At 34.2% G+C, this 21,453-nt stretch overlaps 1 protein-coding gene across 1 annotated transcript; it reads left to right on the forward strand.

Annotated features, from left to right (window-relative positions):
• Positions 1–1,033: 1,033 nt before the first annotated feature.
• Positions 1,034–20,303, forward strand: LOC132724838 (probable E3 ubiquitin-protein ligase RNF144A-A). The gene is made up of 7 exons (XM_060709789.1): positions 1,034–1,165; positions 2,719–2,779; positions 9,867–9,988; positions 15,822–15,916; positions 16,348–16,492; positions 17,308–17,397; positions 20,139–20,303. Exons 1-7 carry the CDS (start codon positions 1,085–1,087, stop codon positions 20,301–20,303), a joined length of 759 nt encoding a protein of 252 aa, XP_060565772.1. The 5' UTR covers positions 1,034–1,084.
• The last annotated feature ends 1,150 nt before the right edge of the window (positions 20,304–21,453 follow it).

The following is a 21,453-nucleotide window of genomic DNA, read 5'->3' on the forward strand; positions in this document are numbered from 1 at the left end:
ATAATTATGCAAATATATGCTGCTTATAAAGATGACATGTAGTGAACAATATCTTGATCAGCATCCCAAAGGTCAAGGTAAAACTTGAATGATATGATACTGCATTGGCCATATTTTTGCAATTTTATGACAAAATGGCTCAAGGAAAAATTGCCAGTACTATAATTCCTGCATTAAAAAAGAGAGTTACACCTTTACTCATAAAGGCAGCCTTAATTTATGGATTGATGTCTTACACATTTGGATGGTAGATAATCTTGAGTCGTCTTCAAACTTTGGGGTCAAGGTCACTGGTTCTTGAAATTAACTCTTACTGTCTGTATTTATTATTGACTGACATGCATTGAAAATTTTTGACCAATGTGCAAGTTCATGAAGCATCCATTGCTTTAAGCTTTATTATTGTTGACATTGTTATGGCCCCCTTTTTGCCCCATTCTTCTGACAAAAAATATGGTTTCCAGATGATAACTCTTTAATGAGATAATGGATTGTAACAGTATATTGTACACAGACATAACTTCATAAAATACAGGTTCAAATTTGGCCTCAGACCACTAATTTTTAGCACACCAGAGCACTTTGTGCTCAAATATGAACTTTTGTGATGGCTGTTTGTTTCTGTTCTTCATTTGTTGTTGATGGTGCTGTATATTTCTTTTAATGGATACTTATGTTTCATTTTTGTCATTGCATAAATAATCGCACATATTTTAGTGATAAAACACTATATCATCTAAACAAAATATAGTGATGGTGTAGTTAATTAGCATCATTATGCATGTTTATTGTTTATAAAGATCACAGGAAAACAGTTTCTGTTAAAGCACTGTATAGTTGATGTCTTACAACTCCCAAGATACATATACTTGTTTATGTAATAATCCACCCTGATTTTCTCTGAAACAAAATAAATGGCACATCTATAAATTTACCTTACAGATAATATGGTATCCCCATTAGAATAGAGTAACATTATTACATGCACATTATTGTTTTAATGTGTGGTGATTTACTTATACAAATTTTAATATAGTTTCTGTTTTCCCTATATTTGTAGTGTGTGAGACAGTATTTGGTGGTAATGATAGCAGAAGGAAATGTACTGTCTATAACTTGTCCTGATGCTCAATGTAGAAAACAAGGAAAAATTCTGTTCCCAGAGGTAAGTGTATAATTATTATGTGTATACATTATTAAAAAAAAAAAAAAATTATCTGAAAATTAAACATGGAATATTGGTGATAAGTTCCGAAGTAGAGAAGGTTTACCTCTGTTGGTAATGGACTTTGGATTCTTTCTTACCGAACGTCTGTGACTCGGCGGTTCTACTCTGAGGTGCCTGAAATAATACATGGAAGCGCACCTGAGGTCTTCCTCCACCAGTAAAGCTGGTAAGTCAACCTATACTGAATTGGTGCAACGTAATACCTGACCAAAAAAAAAACAAAAAAAACCTCTTAGCTTATTTGGGGGCATGCAACTTTAAAGGGAATAAAGCTATATAGAATTAAAAAAATTTTTCTATATCTATAAAAGGTAAAATTTTGTTGCTTAAATAATCTTATGGACCATTCTCGAAAGAGTTGTAACATTGAGTTTCTCTGTAACATAGACTTGTAACACACATGAATATTGTACATAGACAGAATAAAATGTTCTTGAACAAAATATTATGCTGCTATTATATAATGGGGATGTAACAACTGTTTTTCAATTATTTCATACATGCACCATTTGCTCTTAAGGAAATATACAAACATATTTCTTTCATACATGTATTTTGAAGTATTTTGTTTCAAAATTCAAATAATAATTTAGAAACTTTAGGCAGGTGATATAGAATACAAATGTTTATTATATACTTTTAAATGAAATATTGAGAAATATTGATGAAATTAAATGCGTATTTCCATTTTCCGTAATTTCACTGTAAAAATTTATTTTTCACTGCAGTGAAACATATTTTCCGTATTTTCACTGATGTCTTGCTGGACTACTTTCTTTTAAATTCTGCCAGTACTCAGAATTTAAGGGAAAGTCTTGTAAATTTTAATGTCCAGAAAGAGAAAAATGTATACCGTATAATAAACAGAAAATTTAAGTTTTTTCTATAAATACATGATTTATTTTCATCTTCATCTTGTGGCATGAAAATTACCATATTTCACTTGTGGCTACCGCCACTCATGAAATATTTATTTTCATACCACTCGATGAAAATAAATCATGTATTTATAGAAAAAACTTGAATATCCTCTATCTATCATGGAACTCTTAACAAATATCTAACCTGGAGCTTTTTGAACAAAATGTAATTTCTATCCTGGAGCTCTTAAAAAATGTCTATCCTGGAGCTCTTAACAAATTTTTGAGTCCTTGCACATTTAAAAACTGTGCATCTTATGATAGTATATACATGGGCCTATTATGCTATGATATTCAGAGCTCTTCTTTAATGTTATTAAATTATTTTTCCTTTGAGATCAAATGCTGTACTGGTTTTGATGCTATGAAGACAGTGACATTAAATGTTGATTAAACTGATGTTTTATTCTTTAAGGGGATGTATGATATCCATGTGTGTCTTGTTTTAAGAAATAAAATGGTGTGTAATATGTCCTGTATTTCATTCTAGAAAGGATATATAAATACATATTGAAAATATGTTATTGTGGAAGTATGTTCACTGTGTAATTGACAATTTTGTATTTACAGGTTAAGAAACTTGTTGATGATAAAAGCTTTACTAGATACCGGAAAATAAGATACCAGAAAGGTAATGACCCTTACAGTGTTAAATTTGTCCTGTGGTGAATAATGAACTATCTGTTTTATATTAAGGAATTTAAATGTAATTAAGAGCTACTAATTGGCCAACTACTTCTTAGTAGTTGTATGAGATAAATGTACACAATTCAATAGATATTTAATATCATTTATTGCTCATATATGTAAAACAAAATTTCATGGCAATTGAACTGGACAAAACTAATTAGAAAAGTTCACATGATCACTCTTAAAACACTTGACTTTGTTTCAATATATTGCATCTCCATCTTGTGTGGCAAATACAGCTGGACACCTTTTCCTTGTTATGCTCCCCGAAAAATTTCGGGGGAGCATATAGTCGGCGCCTTGTCCGTCTGTCCGTCCGTCCGTCTGTCCGTCCGTTGTCTTGTCCGGAGCATAACTTGAAAACCCTTGGAGATAATTTGTTGAAACTTCATACAGTGGTAGAGGGCATCGAGGGGGAGTGCAGTGTCAAAGAACCATAACTCTATTTTGCCCGGTTTTTGAATTATCTCCCCTTATAGAAAAATCTTGTCCGGGGCATAACTCTAAAACTATAAGAGATATCAACATGAAACTTTGTAGGTGAATAGATCTAAATGGGTAGATGTGCAGTGCATAAGAACAAAAACTCTTTTCATCCTAATTTTGGAGTTATTGCCCTTTGTTAATTTTAATACTTTGAACTTTGTCCGGAACATAACTTGAAAACCCTTGGAGATAATTTGTTGAAACTTCATACAGTAGTAGAGGGCATCGAGGGGGAGTGCAGTGTCAAAGAACCATAACTCTATTTTGCTCAGTTTTTGAATTATCTCCACTTATAGAAAAATCTTGTCCGGGGCATAACTCTAAAACTATAAGAGATATCAACATGAAACTTTGTAGGTGAATAGATCTCAATGTGTAGATTTGCAGTGCATAAGAACAATAACTCTTTTTGTCCTAATTTTGGAGTTATTGCCCTTTGTTTATTTTAAAACTTTGAACTTGAACTTTGTCCGGAACATAACTTGAAAACCCTTGGAGATAATTTGTTGAAACTTCATACAGTGGTTAGGGGCATCGAGGGGGAGTGCAGTGTCAAAGAACCATAACTCTATTTTGCCTGGTTTTTGAATTATCTCCCCTTATAGAAAAATCTTGTCCGGGGCATAACTCTTAAACTATAAGAGATATCAACATGAAACATTGTAGGTAGATAGATCTCATTGAGTAGAGGTGCAGTGCAAAAGAACCATAACTCTGTTAAGCCTTATTTTTGAATAATCTCCCCTTTTAGAAAAATCTTGTCCGGGACATAGCTGTAAAACTATAAGAGATATCAACATGAAACTTTGTAGGTAGATAAATCTCAATGGGTAGATGTGCAGTGCACAAGAATCATAACTCTACCTTGCTTAATTCTGGAGTTATTGCCCTTTGTTTATTTTTACTTTTTGAATTGTCCAGGACATAACTCGGAAATCATAAGAGATATCATCAAGAAACTTTGTAGGTTGATAGATCACATTGATTAGAAGTGCAGTGCAAAGAACTGTAACTCTGCCTTGCCTAATTTTGGAATAATTGCACTTTGAACTTTTTCCACGGACATAACTCTGAAACTACAAGAGGTGTACTTTCCTGTGTCCAAAACCTATTCGGGGAGCATCACCCGGCTCAAACCAGGCTCTTGTTGGTTTATGTATTTGTGAAAAAACTGTTGTTGAATAGAAGTCCACATCTGGTGAAGAACCTAAGACCCTTGAGATATGTTTATGATGATTGCATACATACTCTGTGTTTCAATAGGCATTAGTCTGAAGTTACACAGGTGTCACTGATTGATCACTCATTTACAAAATATTTCCCTTAAATTCCAATTACAACATGTACAGTACATATAAATTGATATTCAAAACCATGATTACTTCAACTTATAGCACAAGGAATAAAACAAATAATTCTAACACTATCGGACATTTTCCTACATAAAGAAGGCAGGAAGCGTGCATTATTCTACAACAATGCACTCGCCGTTCTTATTTCCTCCCTGTGTATTTTCAAACTGACGCATTGACAGTGCCATTTTGTTTGATAAAATCTGATAAATAAAAAACAATATTTTGTCGAATTTTGTTGTCAAAACTATCTAGAATGAAAGAAAATGGTCTAACTAAGAAAATGAATCCGAACACCAATATCTTGAATTCAGTTGTTAACACTATACAGACGTTTAAAGTGGTGTTTATGTGACGTCACTCACAATGTAGCGCCATTCAACACATGCAAAAACAATTGAATCAAGAACGTTATTTCAATGTCGCAAACGAGTTGAATTTCACATTTAATTCACTATTAATACTTTATATACGGAAGATTTAACGACAGTTTTTTTCAACCCACTATTGGAAACTCTGAGGCAAAACAAATTTAACCACCAAAAATCAAGTCCAACTTTTTAATAATTATTATATTTTCTTGGCGTATTAGAATGGAAATAGATATTAATTCTTTGTGCATCGTTGTATAATAATTCACATTATTTCGTTCAAATGCTTGTAATTAATCACTCAGGCCTATCGGTCTTCGTGATTATAATACTACGCAGTTGAACTCAAACAGTGCATTATTCTACAACAATGCATGATATCTATTTCCTAAATATTGCAATTTTACATGAATGGTAAACTTACTCAGAGGCATGGGTGGAATAAATTTCATTTGTTTGAGAGTATAATGTTATGTTCATTCTAAAACAAAGCAAGTAACTTGACAGAGAGGTTGGTAACCCCCATTTTTTTTCACCTAAAGTGTTTCTGTTATTATATTCTAAAATCGTGCTTTTAAATTAAATTTTAATCTGCTATATGTCTATAAGTAACAGTAACATGTCCCTTTAAATAAAAGTCAAAACAATAAAAATTGAGGCAATTAGAGAACCTCAGGAATTAAAACTTGATTTTTTTCTCTTTATTTTATCTAATTTTATTTCAAATTAAAGGAAGATATTTGATATAAACAATTTGAATCAAGTTTGGTGTTCTGGTACACTAATGTTCAGAAATCATGAGAAGAAAGTGAAGTTTGACAATTTACAAATTTTCCTTGCTTGAACAATTTCCAGTTATCAATTTATCATTGTTTGTGAAGCACTTCCTATTGCAATATAGCTGAAAGTAACACAATTTATAGAAGGAAAAAAGTCTGGTAAACACTTGAATTAATTGACAAGGCTTTAAGAATGACATAATGGACAAATTAATACTTTTCCAGGAACAAAAACAATTACATGTTAAAGTGGTTATACACTTTTATTTCAATTTCTGAAGTATAATTTGTTTTAAAATGTAACAGTTTTAAAATGCAACAGTTTTAAAACTTGATATTGATTTTTTAGAAAGTGATGAAATTGTATTAAGTTGTATCTATTTGTCAGAATAAGAGAGCTATTGTAACAATTATGTGCAGTTATTGTTAGTTACAATTTATGTAAAAATATAAGATTGTAAAATCTTACCATGTTTCTCTAAAGATATTCAAAAGTTTTTAATATCGATGAATTTCGTATGAAGGACTCATCCCTGCTTTAAATTTAGAACTGTCCCTTGTTAGTTCGCTATCAGTATAACAATAGGGGACTGTAGGTTTACCCTCTGTCAGTCTGTCATTTTGTTGGTTTGTAGAAATCTGGATCCTGTCATAAAACTCAAGAACTACAAAAGCTAGGTTGATGCTACTTGGTGTGTACATGTATATAGATAACCATATTGAGATTATGCAAATCATTTTATTAACCAGGTTTTCCGAAGGAAAAAACTGGTTATTAGATTGAGGTATGTCGGCGGGCGGGCAGCCGGATGGGCGGACGGGCGGGCGTAAACAATTTCTTCTGTGCGCAACTCCTCCTACATTTTTCAACGGATTTTTACCAAACTTTCACAGAAGCTTTGTCATCAAGTGACCTGGCACATATTGTCGGGGTTTTGTGATTGGATAATATTTGACCTAATTATGGCCCTTTGTTTTTTTTCCTTATATAGAATATATAGTGAATAATTTCTTCTGTGCCCAACTGTTCCTACATTTCTCAATGGATTTTGACCAAACTTTCACAGAGGCTTTGTACTCAAGTGCCCTGGCGCATATTGTCGGGGTTTTGTGATTGGATAATATTTGACCTAATTATGGCCCTTTGTTTTTTTTCCCAATATAGGATATAATTATAGTGAACAATTTTCTGTGCGCAACTCCTCCTACATTTCTCAACGGAATTTGACCAAACTTTCACAGAGGCTTTGTCATCAAGTGCCTTGGGGCATATTGTCAGGGTTTTGTGATTGTATAATATTTGACCTAATTATGGCCCTTTGTTTTTTTTCCTTATACAGATTATATAGTGAACAATTTTTACCATGCGCAACTTCTCCTACATTTCTCAACAGATTTTGACCAAACTTTCACAGAAGCTTTGTTATCAAGTGCCCTGGCTCACATTATTGGGGTTTTGTGATTGGATAATATTTGACCTAATTATGGCCCTTTGTTTTTTTCCTTATACAGAATATATAGTGAAAAAATTCTTCTGTGCTGAACTCCTACATTTCTCAACGGATTTTGTTCAAACTTTCACAGTAGCTTTGTCATCCAGTGCCCTGGCGCATATTGTCGGGGTTTTGTGATTGAATAATTTTTAGCTCACCTGAGCTTGCTCAGGGTGAGCTTTTAGGATCGATGAATGTCCGTCGTCCGTCGTCCGTCCGGCCGTCCACAATTGCTTGTGAACACTCTAGCGGTCGCATTTTTGCCTCAATCATCATCAAACTTGGTCAGGATGCTTATCTAGTTGAAAGCTCGGATGAGTTCGAACATGGGTCATCTCAGATGAAAAAACTAGGTCACAAGAGCTAAAAATAGAAAAACCTTGTGAACACTCTAGAGGTCACATTTTTGACCCAATCTTCATCAAACTTGGTCAGGATGTTTGTCTAGGTGATAGCTCGGATGAGTTCGAACATGGTCATCTCGGATGAAAAAGTAGGTCACAGGAGCTATAAATAGAAAAACCTTGTGAACACTCTAGTGGTCACATTTTTGAACCAATCATCATCAAACTTGGTCAGAATGCTTGTCTAGTCAATTGCTTGGATGAGTTCGAACATGGGTCATCTCTGATGAAAAACTAGGTCACAGGAGCTAAAAATAGAAAAACCTTGTGCCACTCTAGTGGTCACATTTTTGACCCAATCATCATCAAACTTTGTCAGGATGCTTGTTAAGATAATAGCTCGGATGAGTTCGAATATGGGTCATCTCGGATGAAAAACTAGGTCACCGGAGCTATAAATAGAAAAACCTTGTTAACACTCTAGCGGTCACATTTTTGCATCAATCATCATCAAACTTGGTCAGGATGCTTATCTAGTTGATAGCTTGGATGAGTTCGAACATGGGTCATCTCGGATGAAAAAGTAGGTCACCGGAGCTAAAAATAGAAAAACCTTGTTAACACTTTAGCGGTCACATTTTTGCATCAATCATCATCAAACTTGATCAAGATGCTTGTCTAGGTAATAACTCGGATGAGTTCGAACATGGGTCATCTCGGATGAAAAACTAGGTCACAGGAGCTAAAAATAGAAAAACCTTGTTAACACTCTAGTGGTCACAATTTTGACTCAATTGTCATCAAACTTGGTCAGGAAACTTGTCTAGGTCATTGCTGGGAATAAATCGAACATGGGACATCTCGGATGAAAAACTAGGTCACAGGAGCTAAAATAGAAAAAATCTTGTTAACACTCTAGTGGCTACTGTTGTGATCCAAATATTCTGTTAATTGGTCTGAAAGTTTGTTTTGATGATTTCTAAGTCAAGATCGAACATGGGTCATCTTGGATGAAAAACTAGGTCACACCGCCCAAATATGGAAAAACCTTGTTAACATTCTAGTGGTCACATTTTCGACTCCATTATCATCAAACTTGGTCAGAATGCTTGTCTAGGTAATTGCTTGGATGAGTTCGAAAATCGCATGTGAAACTAGGTCACCGGAGCTAAAAATAGAAAAATCTTGTTTACACTCTAGTTGCTACTGTTTTGATCCAAGTATCCTGGAAATTGGTCTGAAAGTTTGTTTTGATGATTTCTAGGTCAAGTTTGAATATGTGTCACCTGGGTAAAAAACTAGGTCGCACTGCTCAAATATGGATAATCCTTGTTAACACTGCAGTGGTCACATTTTTGACTCACCTGTCATGAGACTTGGTCAGAATGCTTGTCTAGGTAATTGTTTGGATGAGTTTGATAATTCAGGTGAGCGATCTAGGGCCATCATGGCCCTCTTGTTTATTTAATTATGGCCCTTTGTTTTTTTTCCTTATACAGAATATAATTATAGTGAACATGTTTCTTGTATTTAGCTTAACTATATGGCTATCCTACTCACCTGGGCTATGATGTCAATGTTAGCAGGACACTGGTTCAAGTTTAATAATTGCAACTTCTTGTGCATTTTGTATTGCAACATATCTTATCAACCACTAAATATTTTTTGCTTGTAACTAATCTCATGCATACAAAAACAATTTTCAAAACTAATGAAGGTTTTCACTTTTAGCTCAATACATTCTTCGGTGTCATTGTCCAAGGCCCATATTAATTTTAAGATGTATTTTGACCAGATTATGCTCTGTTAACTTGAAGGACATCAGTCTTCCACACAAATGAAGCTTTTCACTCGAGACCTCTGTCTTATGAAGCATAGATCCTGCCATAAAACCTAGTTAGATTATACTTATTCTGTGGATAGAGGACTATACAAAGAAAATGGCACAAGCATGATTCCTTTCTATTTATTTTTCAACTCTAAGAAATGGGAGAAAAATTCTTTACAGTCAGTGCCAACATTTGTATGTTATGAGATAGAAAATCAGACAACATGACTCTGTAAGGGGACTGCTTATATATTAGTGTAATATAATCTGGTCTTACAGGTCTGTCTGGTTATATACTGGTGGCATGCACAAGTTATATTACTTTTTAGCATATGGTTAATATTATTTACCTGTGTTGTTATTATTATACTACAGAGGTTGATCTTGACCCTCACAGAACATTTTGTCCAGAAGCAGGTTGTGAGACAGTATGTCATGTATGTAGTACATCTACCAGTGATGCTATAACAAGACCTACACCAGTTGATTGCCCTACTGTAAGTATGATTAGCAAATACATCATTTGTGAAGAATTCAATTTACGATGTTTATCACAATTAGTCACAATCAGAATAAGATGTAAGAAAATGACAAAAATGAAAGGTTTGAACAGTGGATTGCACTGTTATTAAAAGGCTTATTTTGACTGAGCTATGAATTTATAGTTCATGTATATAAAACTCAACACTGCTCTAAAATGAATTAAGTGCATCATACAGCTTTTTAGCTCACCTGTCACAAAGTGACAGGGTGAGCTTTTGTGATCGCTTTTTGTCCGGCGTCCGTCTGTCCGTCCGTCCGTAAACTTTTACTTGAAATGACATCTCCTCATAAACCACTAAGCCAATTTCATCCAAACTTCACAGGAATGTTCCTGTGGTGGTCACCTTTAAAAATTATTCAAAGAATTTAATTCCATGCAGAACTCTGGTTGCCATGGCAACCGAAAGAAAAAACTTTAAATATATTTTTTAAAAAACCCAAAGAGCTAGAGCTTAGATATTTGGCATGAAACATCTTCTAATGACTGTCTACCAAGTTTGTTAAAATAAAAGCCCTTGGGTCAAAATTGGCCCCGCCCCAGGGGGTCATTGATTTTCCCTATATGCATATAGTAAAAACTTAAAAAATCTTCTTTTAAAGAACCCAAAGAGCTAGAGCTAAGATATTTAGCATGAAACATCTTCTAATGAGTGTCTACCAAGTTTGTTCAAATAAAAGCCCTGGGGTCAAAATTGGCCCTGCCCCGTGGGTCATTGATTTTCCTAATATGTGTATAGCAAAAACTTAAAAATCTTCTTTGAAAAAACCCAAATAGCTAGAGTTTAGATATTAAGCATGAAACATCTTCTAGTGAGTGTCTACAAAGTTTGTTCAGATAAAAGCCCTGGGGTCAAAATTGGCCCCGCCCCGGGGGTCATTGATTTTCCTTATATGTGTATAGCAAAAACTTAAAAATCTTCTTTGAAAAAACCCAAATAGCTAGAGTTTAGATATTAAGCATGAAACATCTTCTAGTAAGTGTCTACAAAGTTTGTTCAAATAAAAGCCCTGGGGTCAAAACTGGCCCCGCCCCAGGGGTGTCATTGTTTTTAACTATATGTGTACAGTAAAAACTTAAAAAATCTTCTTTTAAAAAACCCAATGAGCTAGAGCTTAGATGTTTAGCATGAAACATCTTCTTTTGGGTGTCTACCAAGTTTGTTCAAATAAAAGCCCTTGGGTTAAAATTGGCCCTGCAGAGGAGGGGGGGGGGTGATCATTGTTTTTCATTTTATGTGTGTAGTAAAAACTCATTAAACATCTTCTAATGGGTGTCTTCCAAGTTTGTTTAAATAACAGCCCTGTGGTTTAAACTGGCCCCGCTCCTGGGGGCCTATGTACAAGTGAGCGACCTCAGGGCCATCATGGCCCTCTTGTATATTATTGTTGTTTTGATTTTGTTATACCCCCAAAAACGAAGTTTGGGGGGGTATATAGGAGTCACCCGGTGGTCGGTCGGTCGGTCCAGACGTCTGTTGCATTTTCCTTGTCCGGAGCATAACTTGAAGACGTATGGTTGGAATTCAATATAACTACATACAATGGTCAAGCACATTTAGAGGAAGTGCAGTGGCCAAGAACCATAACTCTATCTTTACTAATTACAGAGTTATTGCCCTTCGTTACTTTTCCTTGTCCGGGGCATAACTTGAAAACTACTGGTTGGAATTCAAAACAACTTCATACAATTGTCAAACACAATAAAGGGAAGTGCAGTGCACAAGAACCATAACTCTCTCTAAAGTAATTACAGAGTTATTGCCCTTTGTTGCTTTTCCATTGCTTTTTTTTGTCCGGACCATAACTTGAAGACTAATAGTTGGAATTCAATATAACTACATACAATGGTCAAGCACATTGAGAGGAAGTGCATTGCATAAGAACCATAATTTTATCTTGACTAATTACAGAGTTATTGCCCTTTGTTACTTTTCCTTGTCCGGGGCATAACTTGAAAACTACTGGTTGGAATTCAAAACAACTTCATACAATTGTCAAACACAATAAGGGGAAGTGCAGTGCACAAGAACCATAACTCTATCTAAAGTAATTACAGAGTTATTGCCCCTTTGTTGCTTTTCCATTGCTTTTTTTTTGTCCGGACCATAACTTGAAGACTAAAAGTTGGAATTCAATATAACTGCATACAATGGTCAAGCACATTGAGAGGAAGTGCAGTGCATAAGAACCATAACTCTATCTTGACTAATTACAGAGTTATTGCCCTTTGTTATTTTTCCTTGTTAGGGGCATAACTTGAAAACAACTGCTTGGAATTCAAAACAACTTCATACAATTGTCAAACACAATAAGGGGAAGTGCAGTGCACAAGAACCATAACTCTATCTAAAGTAATTACAGAGTTATTGCCCTTTGTTACTTTTCCATTGATTTTTTTGTCCGGACCATAACTTGAAGACTAATAGTTGGAATTCAATATAACTACATATAATGGTCAAGCACATTGAGAGGAAGTGTAGTGCATAAGAACCATAACTCTATCTTGACTAATTACAGAGTTATTGCCCTTTGTTACTTTTCCTTGTCCGGGGCATAACTTGAAAACTACTGGTTGGAATTCAAAACAACCTCATACAATTGTCAAACACAATAAGGGGAAGTGCAGTGCACAAGAACCATAACTCTATCTAAAGTAATTACAGAGTTATTGCCCTTTGTTACTTTTCCATTGCTTTTTTTGTCTGGACCATAACTTGAAGACTAATGGATGGAATTCAATATAACTTCACACAATGGTCAAGCACATTGAGAGGAAGTGCAGTGCACAAGAACCATAACTCCATCTTGACTAATTACAGAGTTAGTGCCCTTTGTTACTTTTCCTTGTCCAGAGCATAACTTGAAAACTACTGTTTGGAATTCAATACAACTTCATACAGTTGTCAAGGACATTAAAAGGAAGTGCAGTGCACAAGAGCCATAACTCCATTTTGACAAAAATACAGAGTTACTGCCCTTTGATACTTTTCCTTGTCAGGAGCATAACTTAAAACGTACTGGTTGGAATTCAAAACAACTTCATACAATGGTCAAGCACATTGAGAGGAAGTGCAGTGCACAAGAACTATAACTCTATCTTTAGTATTTATAGAGTTATTGCCCTTTGTTACTTTTCTTTGTCTTTCTGGACTTATTACAGATTAATTCAATTAAACTTCATCAATGGCCAACAACATTGAAAGGAAATGCAACATGCAAGAACCACAACTATCTTTAATTGCCCACAACCATAACTCTATATTTCAATTCTTTTACAAGGTATTCTGTTACTAGTAACATCCTCATTTCCGAAGCAGTCTTGTGGGGGTATAAATCACATTTAGTGATAGTTCTAGTTTTTTTAGCTCACCTGAGCAATGCTCAGGGTGAGCTATTGTGATCGCCCTGTGTCTGTCGTCCGTCGTCGTGCGTCGTGCGTCGTCAACTTTTCACATAAACAACATCTCCTCTGAAACCAATGACTGCACATCAACCAAACTTTGCAGAAATGATCCTTGGGTGGTCCCCTTTCAAAGTTGTTCAAATGGTTCCGGTCTGTTGCATATGTAGGTCACAGGGCCAGAAAAGGATTTCAAAAAACACAAAATTAAAAAATCTTCTTGTCTGAAAGTACATGGGCCAGAGCTTTGATTTTTGGTATATGGTATCATCTATGGGTCCTCTACCAAAGTTGTTCAAATTTTGTCCCTAGTGTCAAAATTGGCCCCGCCCCGGGGGTCATAGGTTTTTCCTTATATGTCTATAGGTAAATCTAAAAAAATCTTCTTCTCTGATTTGGCAAAGGCTACAGATTAGATATTTGGCATGAAACATTGTGTAGTAGACCTCTATCAAGATTGTTCAAATAATGGCCCTAGGGTCAAAATTGGCCCCGCCCTGGGGGGTCATTGATTTTCATTACATACATATAGTGAAAACTTGAAAAATCTTCTGGTCTGAAAGTAAATGGCCTAGAGCTTTGATTTTTGGTATATGGTATCATCTATGGGTCCTCTACCAAAGTTGTTCAAATTTTGTCCCTAGTGTCAAAATTGGCTCCGCCCCGGGGGTCATAGGTTTTTCCTTATATGTATATAGTAAAATCTAAAAAATCTTCTTCTCTGATTTGGCAAAGGCTACAGATTAGATATTTGGCATGAAACATTGTGTAGTAGACCTCTATCAAGATTGTTGAAATAATGGCCCTAGGGTCAAAATTGGTCCCGCCCCGGGGGTTCATTGATTTTTATTACATACATATAGTGAAAACTTGAAAAATCTTCTGGTCTGAAAGTAAATGGCCTAGAGCTTTGATATTTGGTCTATGGTATCATCTGAAGGTCCAATACCAAAGTTGTACAAATTTTGTCCCTAGTGTCAAAATTGGCCCCACCCGGGGGGTCATAGGTTTCTAAATATGTATATAGTAAAACATAAAAAATCTTCTTCTCTGAATTGGCAAAGGCTACAGGTAAGATATTTGGCATGAAACATTGTGTGGTAGACCTTTACCAAAATTGTTCAAATAATGGCCCTCGGGTCAAAATTGGCCCCGCCCTCGGGGGTCATTGATTTTCATTATATACATATAGTGAAAAACTTGAAAAATCTTATGGTCTGAAAGTAAATGGCCTAGAGCTTTGATATTTGGTCTATGGTATCATCTATAGATCCAAAACCAAAGTTGTTCAAATTTTGTTCCTAGAATTTAAAATCGGCCCCGCCCTGGGGGTCATTGATTTTCCTTATATGTATATAGTAAAAACTTAAAAAATCTTCTTTTAAAGAACCCAAAGAGCTAGAGCTAAGATATTTAGCATTAAAACATCTTCTAATGGGTGTCTACCAAGTTTGTTCAAATAAAAGCACTGGGGTCAAAATTGGCCCCGCCCAGGGGGTCATTGATTTTCCCTATATGCATATAGTAAAACTAAAAAAATTTTCTTTGAAAGAACCCAAAGAGCTAGAGCTAAGATATTTAGCATGAAACATGTTCTAATGGGTGTCTACCATGTTCGTTCAAATAAGAGCCCTGGGGTCAAAATTGGCCCCGCCCGGGGGTCATTCATTAGCTCGACTTTTTTTTTAGATATATACATATTATATATATACATACATATATATATATATATACATATTATATATATATATATATATACATATTATATATATATATAAATATTATATATATATATCTTATATATATATATATATATGTATATATATATATGTAAGGAACCAATATTGTGTAATATATATATATTATATATATGTGTGTGTGTGTGTGTATGTATGTATATATATATATATATATATATATATATATATATATATATTGTATATATATATATATATATGTATATATATATATATATATATATATATATATATATATTATATATATATATATATATACACACATACATACACACACACACATATATATATAATATATATATATATATATATATATATATATATATATATATATATATATATATATATAATATGTATACATATATATATATATATATATATATATAGACATAAAAAATCTTCTTTTAGAAAACCCAATAAGCTAGACCTTAGATGTTTAGCATGAAACATCTTCTAATGGGTGTCAACCAAGTTTGTTCAAATAAAAGCCCTGGGGTTTAAACTGGCCCCGCTCCGGGGGGCCTATATACAGGTGAGCGACTTTGGGCCATCATGGCCCTCTTGTTTTCTTTCACTATAATAGAAGTTTTTGTTTGATTTAATTATATTTATAATTATGTTTTATTTCAGTGTGGTCTACAGTTTTGTTCAGTGTGTAAATCAAGGTGGCATCATGCAAAGTCCTGTGATGAAGTTATTATGTCTGGAAGATTAGAGGATCAGGGGTAATTACATAGTTTTTATACTTCAAACTTTGAATATGGTTTTATAACTATTATTTGTATCATAGTTTGGGGATCTTCCTACTGAAAATGTGTGAGAGTTGAATCATATACATTTACATGCACAGTGCATTAACTGGAGTGCAGGTATTGATTGGCAGATTTTGGTAGAACTTAAAAGAAATGAGTTAATAATGAAATCTTGTCTATGTAAATCATATGTAAATCATATCCTCAGGTAAGTGTTTAAGTGCCATCATGGACCTTGTGTTTAGGAACAACTTTTAAATGTTATCCTTCTAAGAAATCTGCAAGTTTAAATTGTTTGTTCTGATTGAATATTAAGCAACTTATATTTTTTCTCAAAAAGAAAATGTCTAGACTAGACTTCTTATAGGATAAACAGTTAATTAATTAAAGGTATTTTGTTGTAGAATTCCATTTAATTGTGTAGAGAATTCTGAAATCAAGCGTTGTCCGGTTTGCCATGTACCTATAGAAAGAAACGATGGTTGTGCTCAGATGATGTGTAAACGTTGTAAACATGTGTTCTGTTGGTACTGTCTCACTTCACTCGATGTAAGTACAACAACTTTCTAACATCTTTCACATCTTGACCTAAATATTTTTTGCAAAGATGCATGTTTAAAAAAACGTCTTATTCTAACCAGAGGAAGTAAAAGAAATTAGGAACGTCAAATTGCTTTTAAAATAAGATCAACTGATAGGCTTTATTTGCTCATCTTTATCTGCAAGTCAATTTGGAGATAAACTTTACCTTGGGGAGCAAGTGTCACTCATGAAAGATAGGACAGGCAACTTTTACTAGCCGTATAAAACTTCAAATATATTATGTATATAAAAACTTAAAAATAACAGAAATATGTGTTTTTCTCGGACCGATGGAAGGAATGTTTACCATAATGAGGCAAACAGAGAACAGGTTTGGGCTTCCTGAGGACAAGGTCACACTTATCAAATGGTCACAATTTGCCTGTGACAAGGTTTTACTTATATAGACTAATATATATATTTAGATATAAAAATATATGTTCAAATTTCTTGTGGAATACACAACAATGGCCGCAGCTTAGATATGTGACATGTAGGCATAGCCTAGTAGACCTCTACAAAGTTGTATGAATCAAACAGAAGCAGGCATCTTGGATCAAAATGTTCTGGCCATAGGGGTCACTTAGTTTCGTAAGGATAATTAATGTGTCATTGATGTTTTATTGATCACTTATACAAATTTGCTCTTAGATCATATTGCCTAAGCCCTGTTACAAAATAGATTACAGAGAGTAATGAGAAGCTGAAGTTTTTAGTTTGTCTTTTATTTTGTGTTTATATGAACATTTTCTGATCTATGCTTCTTTTGTATTTTATTGAAGGATGATTTTTTATTAAGACACTATGACAAGGGACCATGTAAGAACAAGCTGGGACATTCTCGAGCATCTGTGATATGGCACAGGACACAAGTATAATATAATATTTCTTTTTGTTTGTTTAAAATATCTTTCCAAGACCATGTTTTAGGTGTGGACCTTTGTGGCCGAGTGTTTAAGGTTCTCAACTTAATATTACTTATAACTTCCCCCTCACTGCTGTGGGTTGGAATCATGTCAGGGACTTTGGATCTAAAATGTGAGAAGCGATCCAGCCAGTTTATGGAAGATCAGATGCCTACTTGTGTGTCTGAAATAATGCATGAAGGAGCACCTGAGGTCTTCCTCCAGCAGTAAAGCTGGAAAGTTACCTTATGACCTGTACTGTGTCATCCAACAAAAAAGTTGTTACTCCAATATTGTGATTGTGGTGTAAAAACCCATGAAAATAATAGATATATTTATAATTTGGATATTGAATCTTTTAAATCCTTCAACAGGAATTAATGAAAATGTTTTAATAGGGAATTACAGTGATGCATGTTTTTTATACGCCCGTTTTGAAAAACGGGACGTATTATGGGAACGCCCTGGCAGCGGCGTTGGGCGGGCGGGCGGCGCGGCCGGGGCGGCGTCCAATTTTGTCCGGAGCATATCTCCTACATGTATGGAGGGAATTTAATGAAACTTCATAGAAATGTTCACCACTATGAGGAGCAGTGTCGCGCACATGAACCAGGTCTCTATGTCAAAGGTCAAGGTCACACTTAGAGCTCATTGAAAAATGCTTGTCCGGAGCAAAACTTCCACATGTATAGAGGGATTTCAAATATTACTTGGCACAAATGTTCACCATTGTGAGGCGGAGTGTCGCGTGCAAGATTCAGGTCCTTGCCGCCAAGGTCAAGGTCACACATAGAGGTCAAAGTTCAGATAAAAATATGAAGATGTGTATATGGACCATTAGTCATCATTTATTGAGGGATTGTAACACAAATGGTCATTATCAAGACTATGGCTGTGATACATATAATTTAGGTCAATATATACAAGGTCAAGGTCACTAAAGATGATGAAATATCCAGATTTTGTTGAATAGAATTTTAATCAAAGGGCGACAACAAAGTTATTACTTTGTTCATAAATGACTTACACAATTACTCCCCTTGATCTACTTTCACTTTCAATTCTAAAAATAGAATTTAATCAAAAGGGCATGAAATAATCCTCTTTCTTGGACTTGAGTATGTTCTAAAGAATGTAACATTTATTTACACATGTTTCATTCATTGGTCAAGATTCTTAACTGTGATAACTAAGGTGTTCTGTAGACTTGGTATTTTGTTCATAAAGATCATACAGTAATTACCTTATCAAATGTAAATACTTTCTCATAGAAATTTAATTATATTTTAATTTTCAAGTAAATATCAGTTCAGCTCATTCAAAGATTAAGAATTGTAATGAAATGTATTTCCCTAGAATAAATCTTAAATCAGAATTTTTTTAGTTATTAAAATTTACAATTAACATGTACTTTTTATACGCCCGTTTAAAAAAGATAAAAATATGAAGATGTGTATAGGGACGATTTAATCATCATTTATTGAGGGATTGTAACACAAATGGTCATTATAATGACTACGGCTGTGACACATGTACTTTAGGTTCAATATATGCAAGAGTAAGGTCACTAAAGATGGTGAAATATCCAGATTTTGTCTGGAGCATATCTCCTACCTGTATGGAAGAATTTTTTATAATACTTTATGAAATGTTCACCACCATGATATGTATTGCTCCATTGCATGATCCAGGTCTCCAGGTCAAAGGTCAAGGTCACACTTAGAGTCATTTTGAAAACGCGTTGTCCGGAGCAAAACTTCTACATTCATAGGGGGTTTTCAAGAATAACTTGGCACAAATGTTCACCATTGTGAGAGCTGGGGATGTCGCATGCAAAATTCACGATCCCTGCGACCAAAGTCAAGGGTTACACATGAGAGGTCAAAGTTCAGATAAAAAATTTGAAGATGGTTGTATGGGGACCATCTGTAGGTCACATTTATTGATGGATTGTAGCACAAATGGTAACTATCATGACTACAGGTGTTACACATTTAATTTAGGTTATAATTTGCAAGGTCAAGGTCAAACTGGAGATAGATTAAATATCCAAGATAGTGTCCGGAGCATATTTTCTACATGCATGTAGGAATTATTAATAGTTTACTGTTTATAGAATGTTGTTCACCACCATGAGACTTAGGTGCCCTGCACATTAACCAAGTCTCTAGCGTCAAAGGTGAAGGTCACAGTTAAGACTCATAGAAAAAACACTATGTTGGACCGCAAAACTATCTCATTTGCATAGAGGGATTTCAATATAATTATGGCACAAATGTTCATCATTGTCTGAGCTGAGTGCCGTGCATAAAATTCAAGGTCCTGCGACAGGTCAACTGTCCACACATCCTGTGCATATCTTCCCTACTGATTTGTTTTAAGGTTCATTTAACAACACAGTGCCAAGAATAAAAACTTGCTTGCTAGATAACACTTATCCATAATGCCCCCATCTCCATCTAAAGCTTTTTCGTAAACGGGCGTATTTTGTGACTATGGCACCCTTGTTATCATTAACCTCATTTATACAATCATTTATTTTATTTTGAAGATTATTTGTTGTGATAATTCACATTCTTGAACTATTTTTCAATTTTGCTTGTTTTTATATTCATTATCAATGGAATTTGTTTTGAATGTTAAGTTGTTTCTGAAATCTCTAAATAAATTGTTTTAATATATTTACAACATAATATTTATGTTTTCAGGGTTATAGGCATCTTTGCTGGTTTTGGAGTTCTTTTACTTGTTGCCTCACCATTCCTGTTGCTTGCGGCACCCGCATACTATATGCTGTAAATGTAAAGTATGTAAGTGCTGTGAAGATGATGACGGGGAACCAGTATCCACCTAAACACCATCAAGTGACTTAACCAAACATATAACTTGATAGAACCAGTCAGATCCAAGAAAGTCATGTGATTTTGATTAGTGAAGAAGTGACATACACCATTGCCTCTCACTTTCATTATAAGCCAGTTCGCATCTACCCAGACTCATTCTGTGAAATGTACTGAACATTGCTTTTTGTCTTGTGTATTGTTTTAGTATTGTGTTTGAATTCAGGTTATTATTTTCTATTTCTTATTTATTGTAAATGATGACATGTGTTTTAAACTATGCCAAATATTTGTTATTGTATTGTACTGTATTATAGTGATATATTTTGTTTACATATTGTTATTTTTGCTTACATGTGTTTTGAGTTATCTGTTTGATCAAATTTAAGTTCTAAGGCATTTGTTGCTTGTAATCTTTATTAACTGTAATTGTAACTGTTAGATATCATTCTTGAGTAATTATTGACTGCTACAATATTACCTAAAAAGGGGTGAGATTTGGTTAATTGTCATTTATTTAAAGGCACTTAATGACTTTAATTTGTGTATTATAAAACACAGTTAAAGGAAATATGCTACAAATACATACAGACATTATAGACAGAAATGAAAAACTGTTATAATTTAACTTTTGCACAATCTAAGAATTTGATAACAGAAACATTTTTTTAATGAAGATCACCTAGATTGCTTTGAGTTATCCGCCCTTTAACTTGGATTTCTTTTATTTCAAGGGCAGATAATTTACACTTAAGGTTGACACATTTATAATTTGTGAATGGCATTTATGTATGGCAGTAATTTTGCTTTTATTACCAGGCATGTGTGTTCTTAAAATCAGAAATAGATGAAATGTTGGGATGTTTTTTGCTGAAGTTATTATCAGTTCTGGTCAGTCAGAATCTAGTCCAAACATTCCAAATTTAATTTATGACATGTGAAACAACTATAGAGGGTGAATATCATTATATATATTTAACTACAACATTAATATTGATACAAATCAGCAGATATTTATATAATCAGGTATGATAGGTCTGTGTGTGAAAATTATCATATTTGCTGGACTGTTAGAGTGGGTTATCCTACTTATTGAGGTGTCTACATCAGTGTTGTTGTAACATTTTGGTTTAAGCTTTGCATGCAGCTTTTTCTTACCTGATCAATCACAAAGATACATGCA

The sequence above is a fragment of the Ruditapes philippinarum genome, unplaced genomic scaffold (assembly GCF_026571515.1).
Source record: "Ruditapes philippinarum isolate M1 unplaced genomic scaffold, ASM2657151v2 ctg12729_1_1_1_1, whole genome shotgun sequence".
Classification (NCBI taxonomy): Eukaryota; Metazoa; Mollusca; class Bivalvia; order Venerida; family Veneridae; genus Ruditapes; species Ruditapes philippinarum.

What these genes read in the sequence shown, in the direction of transcription:
- LOC132724838 (XM_060709789.1), top strand. Translation starts at nt 1,085, where the DNA reads ATGATAGCAGAAGGAAATGTACTGTCTATAACTTGTCCTGATGCTCAA. An exon ending in GAAAAATTCTGTTCCCAGAG is followed by an intron (nt 1,166 to 2,718) that starts GTAAGTGTATAA and finishes TTGTATTTACAG; the next exon opens with GTTAAGAAACTTGTTGATGA. An exon ending in GAAAATAAGATACCAGAAAG is followed by an intron (nt 2,780 to 9,866) that starts GTAATGACCCTT and finishes ATTATACTACAG; the next exon opens with AGGTTGATCTTGACCCTCAC.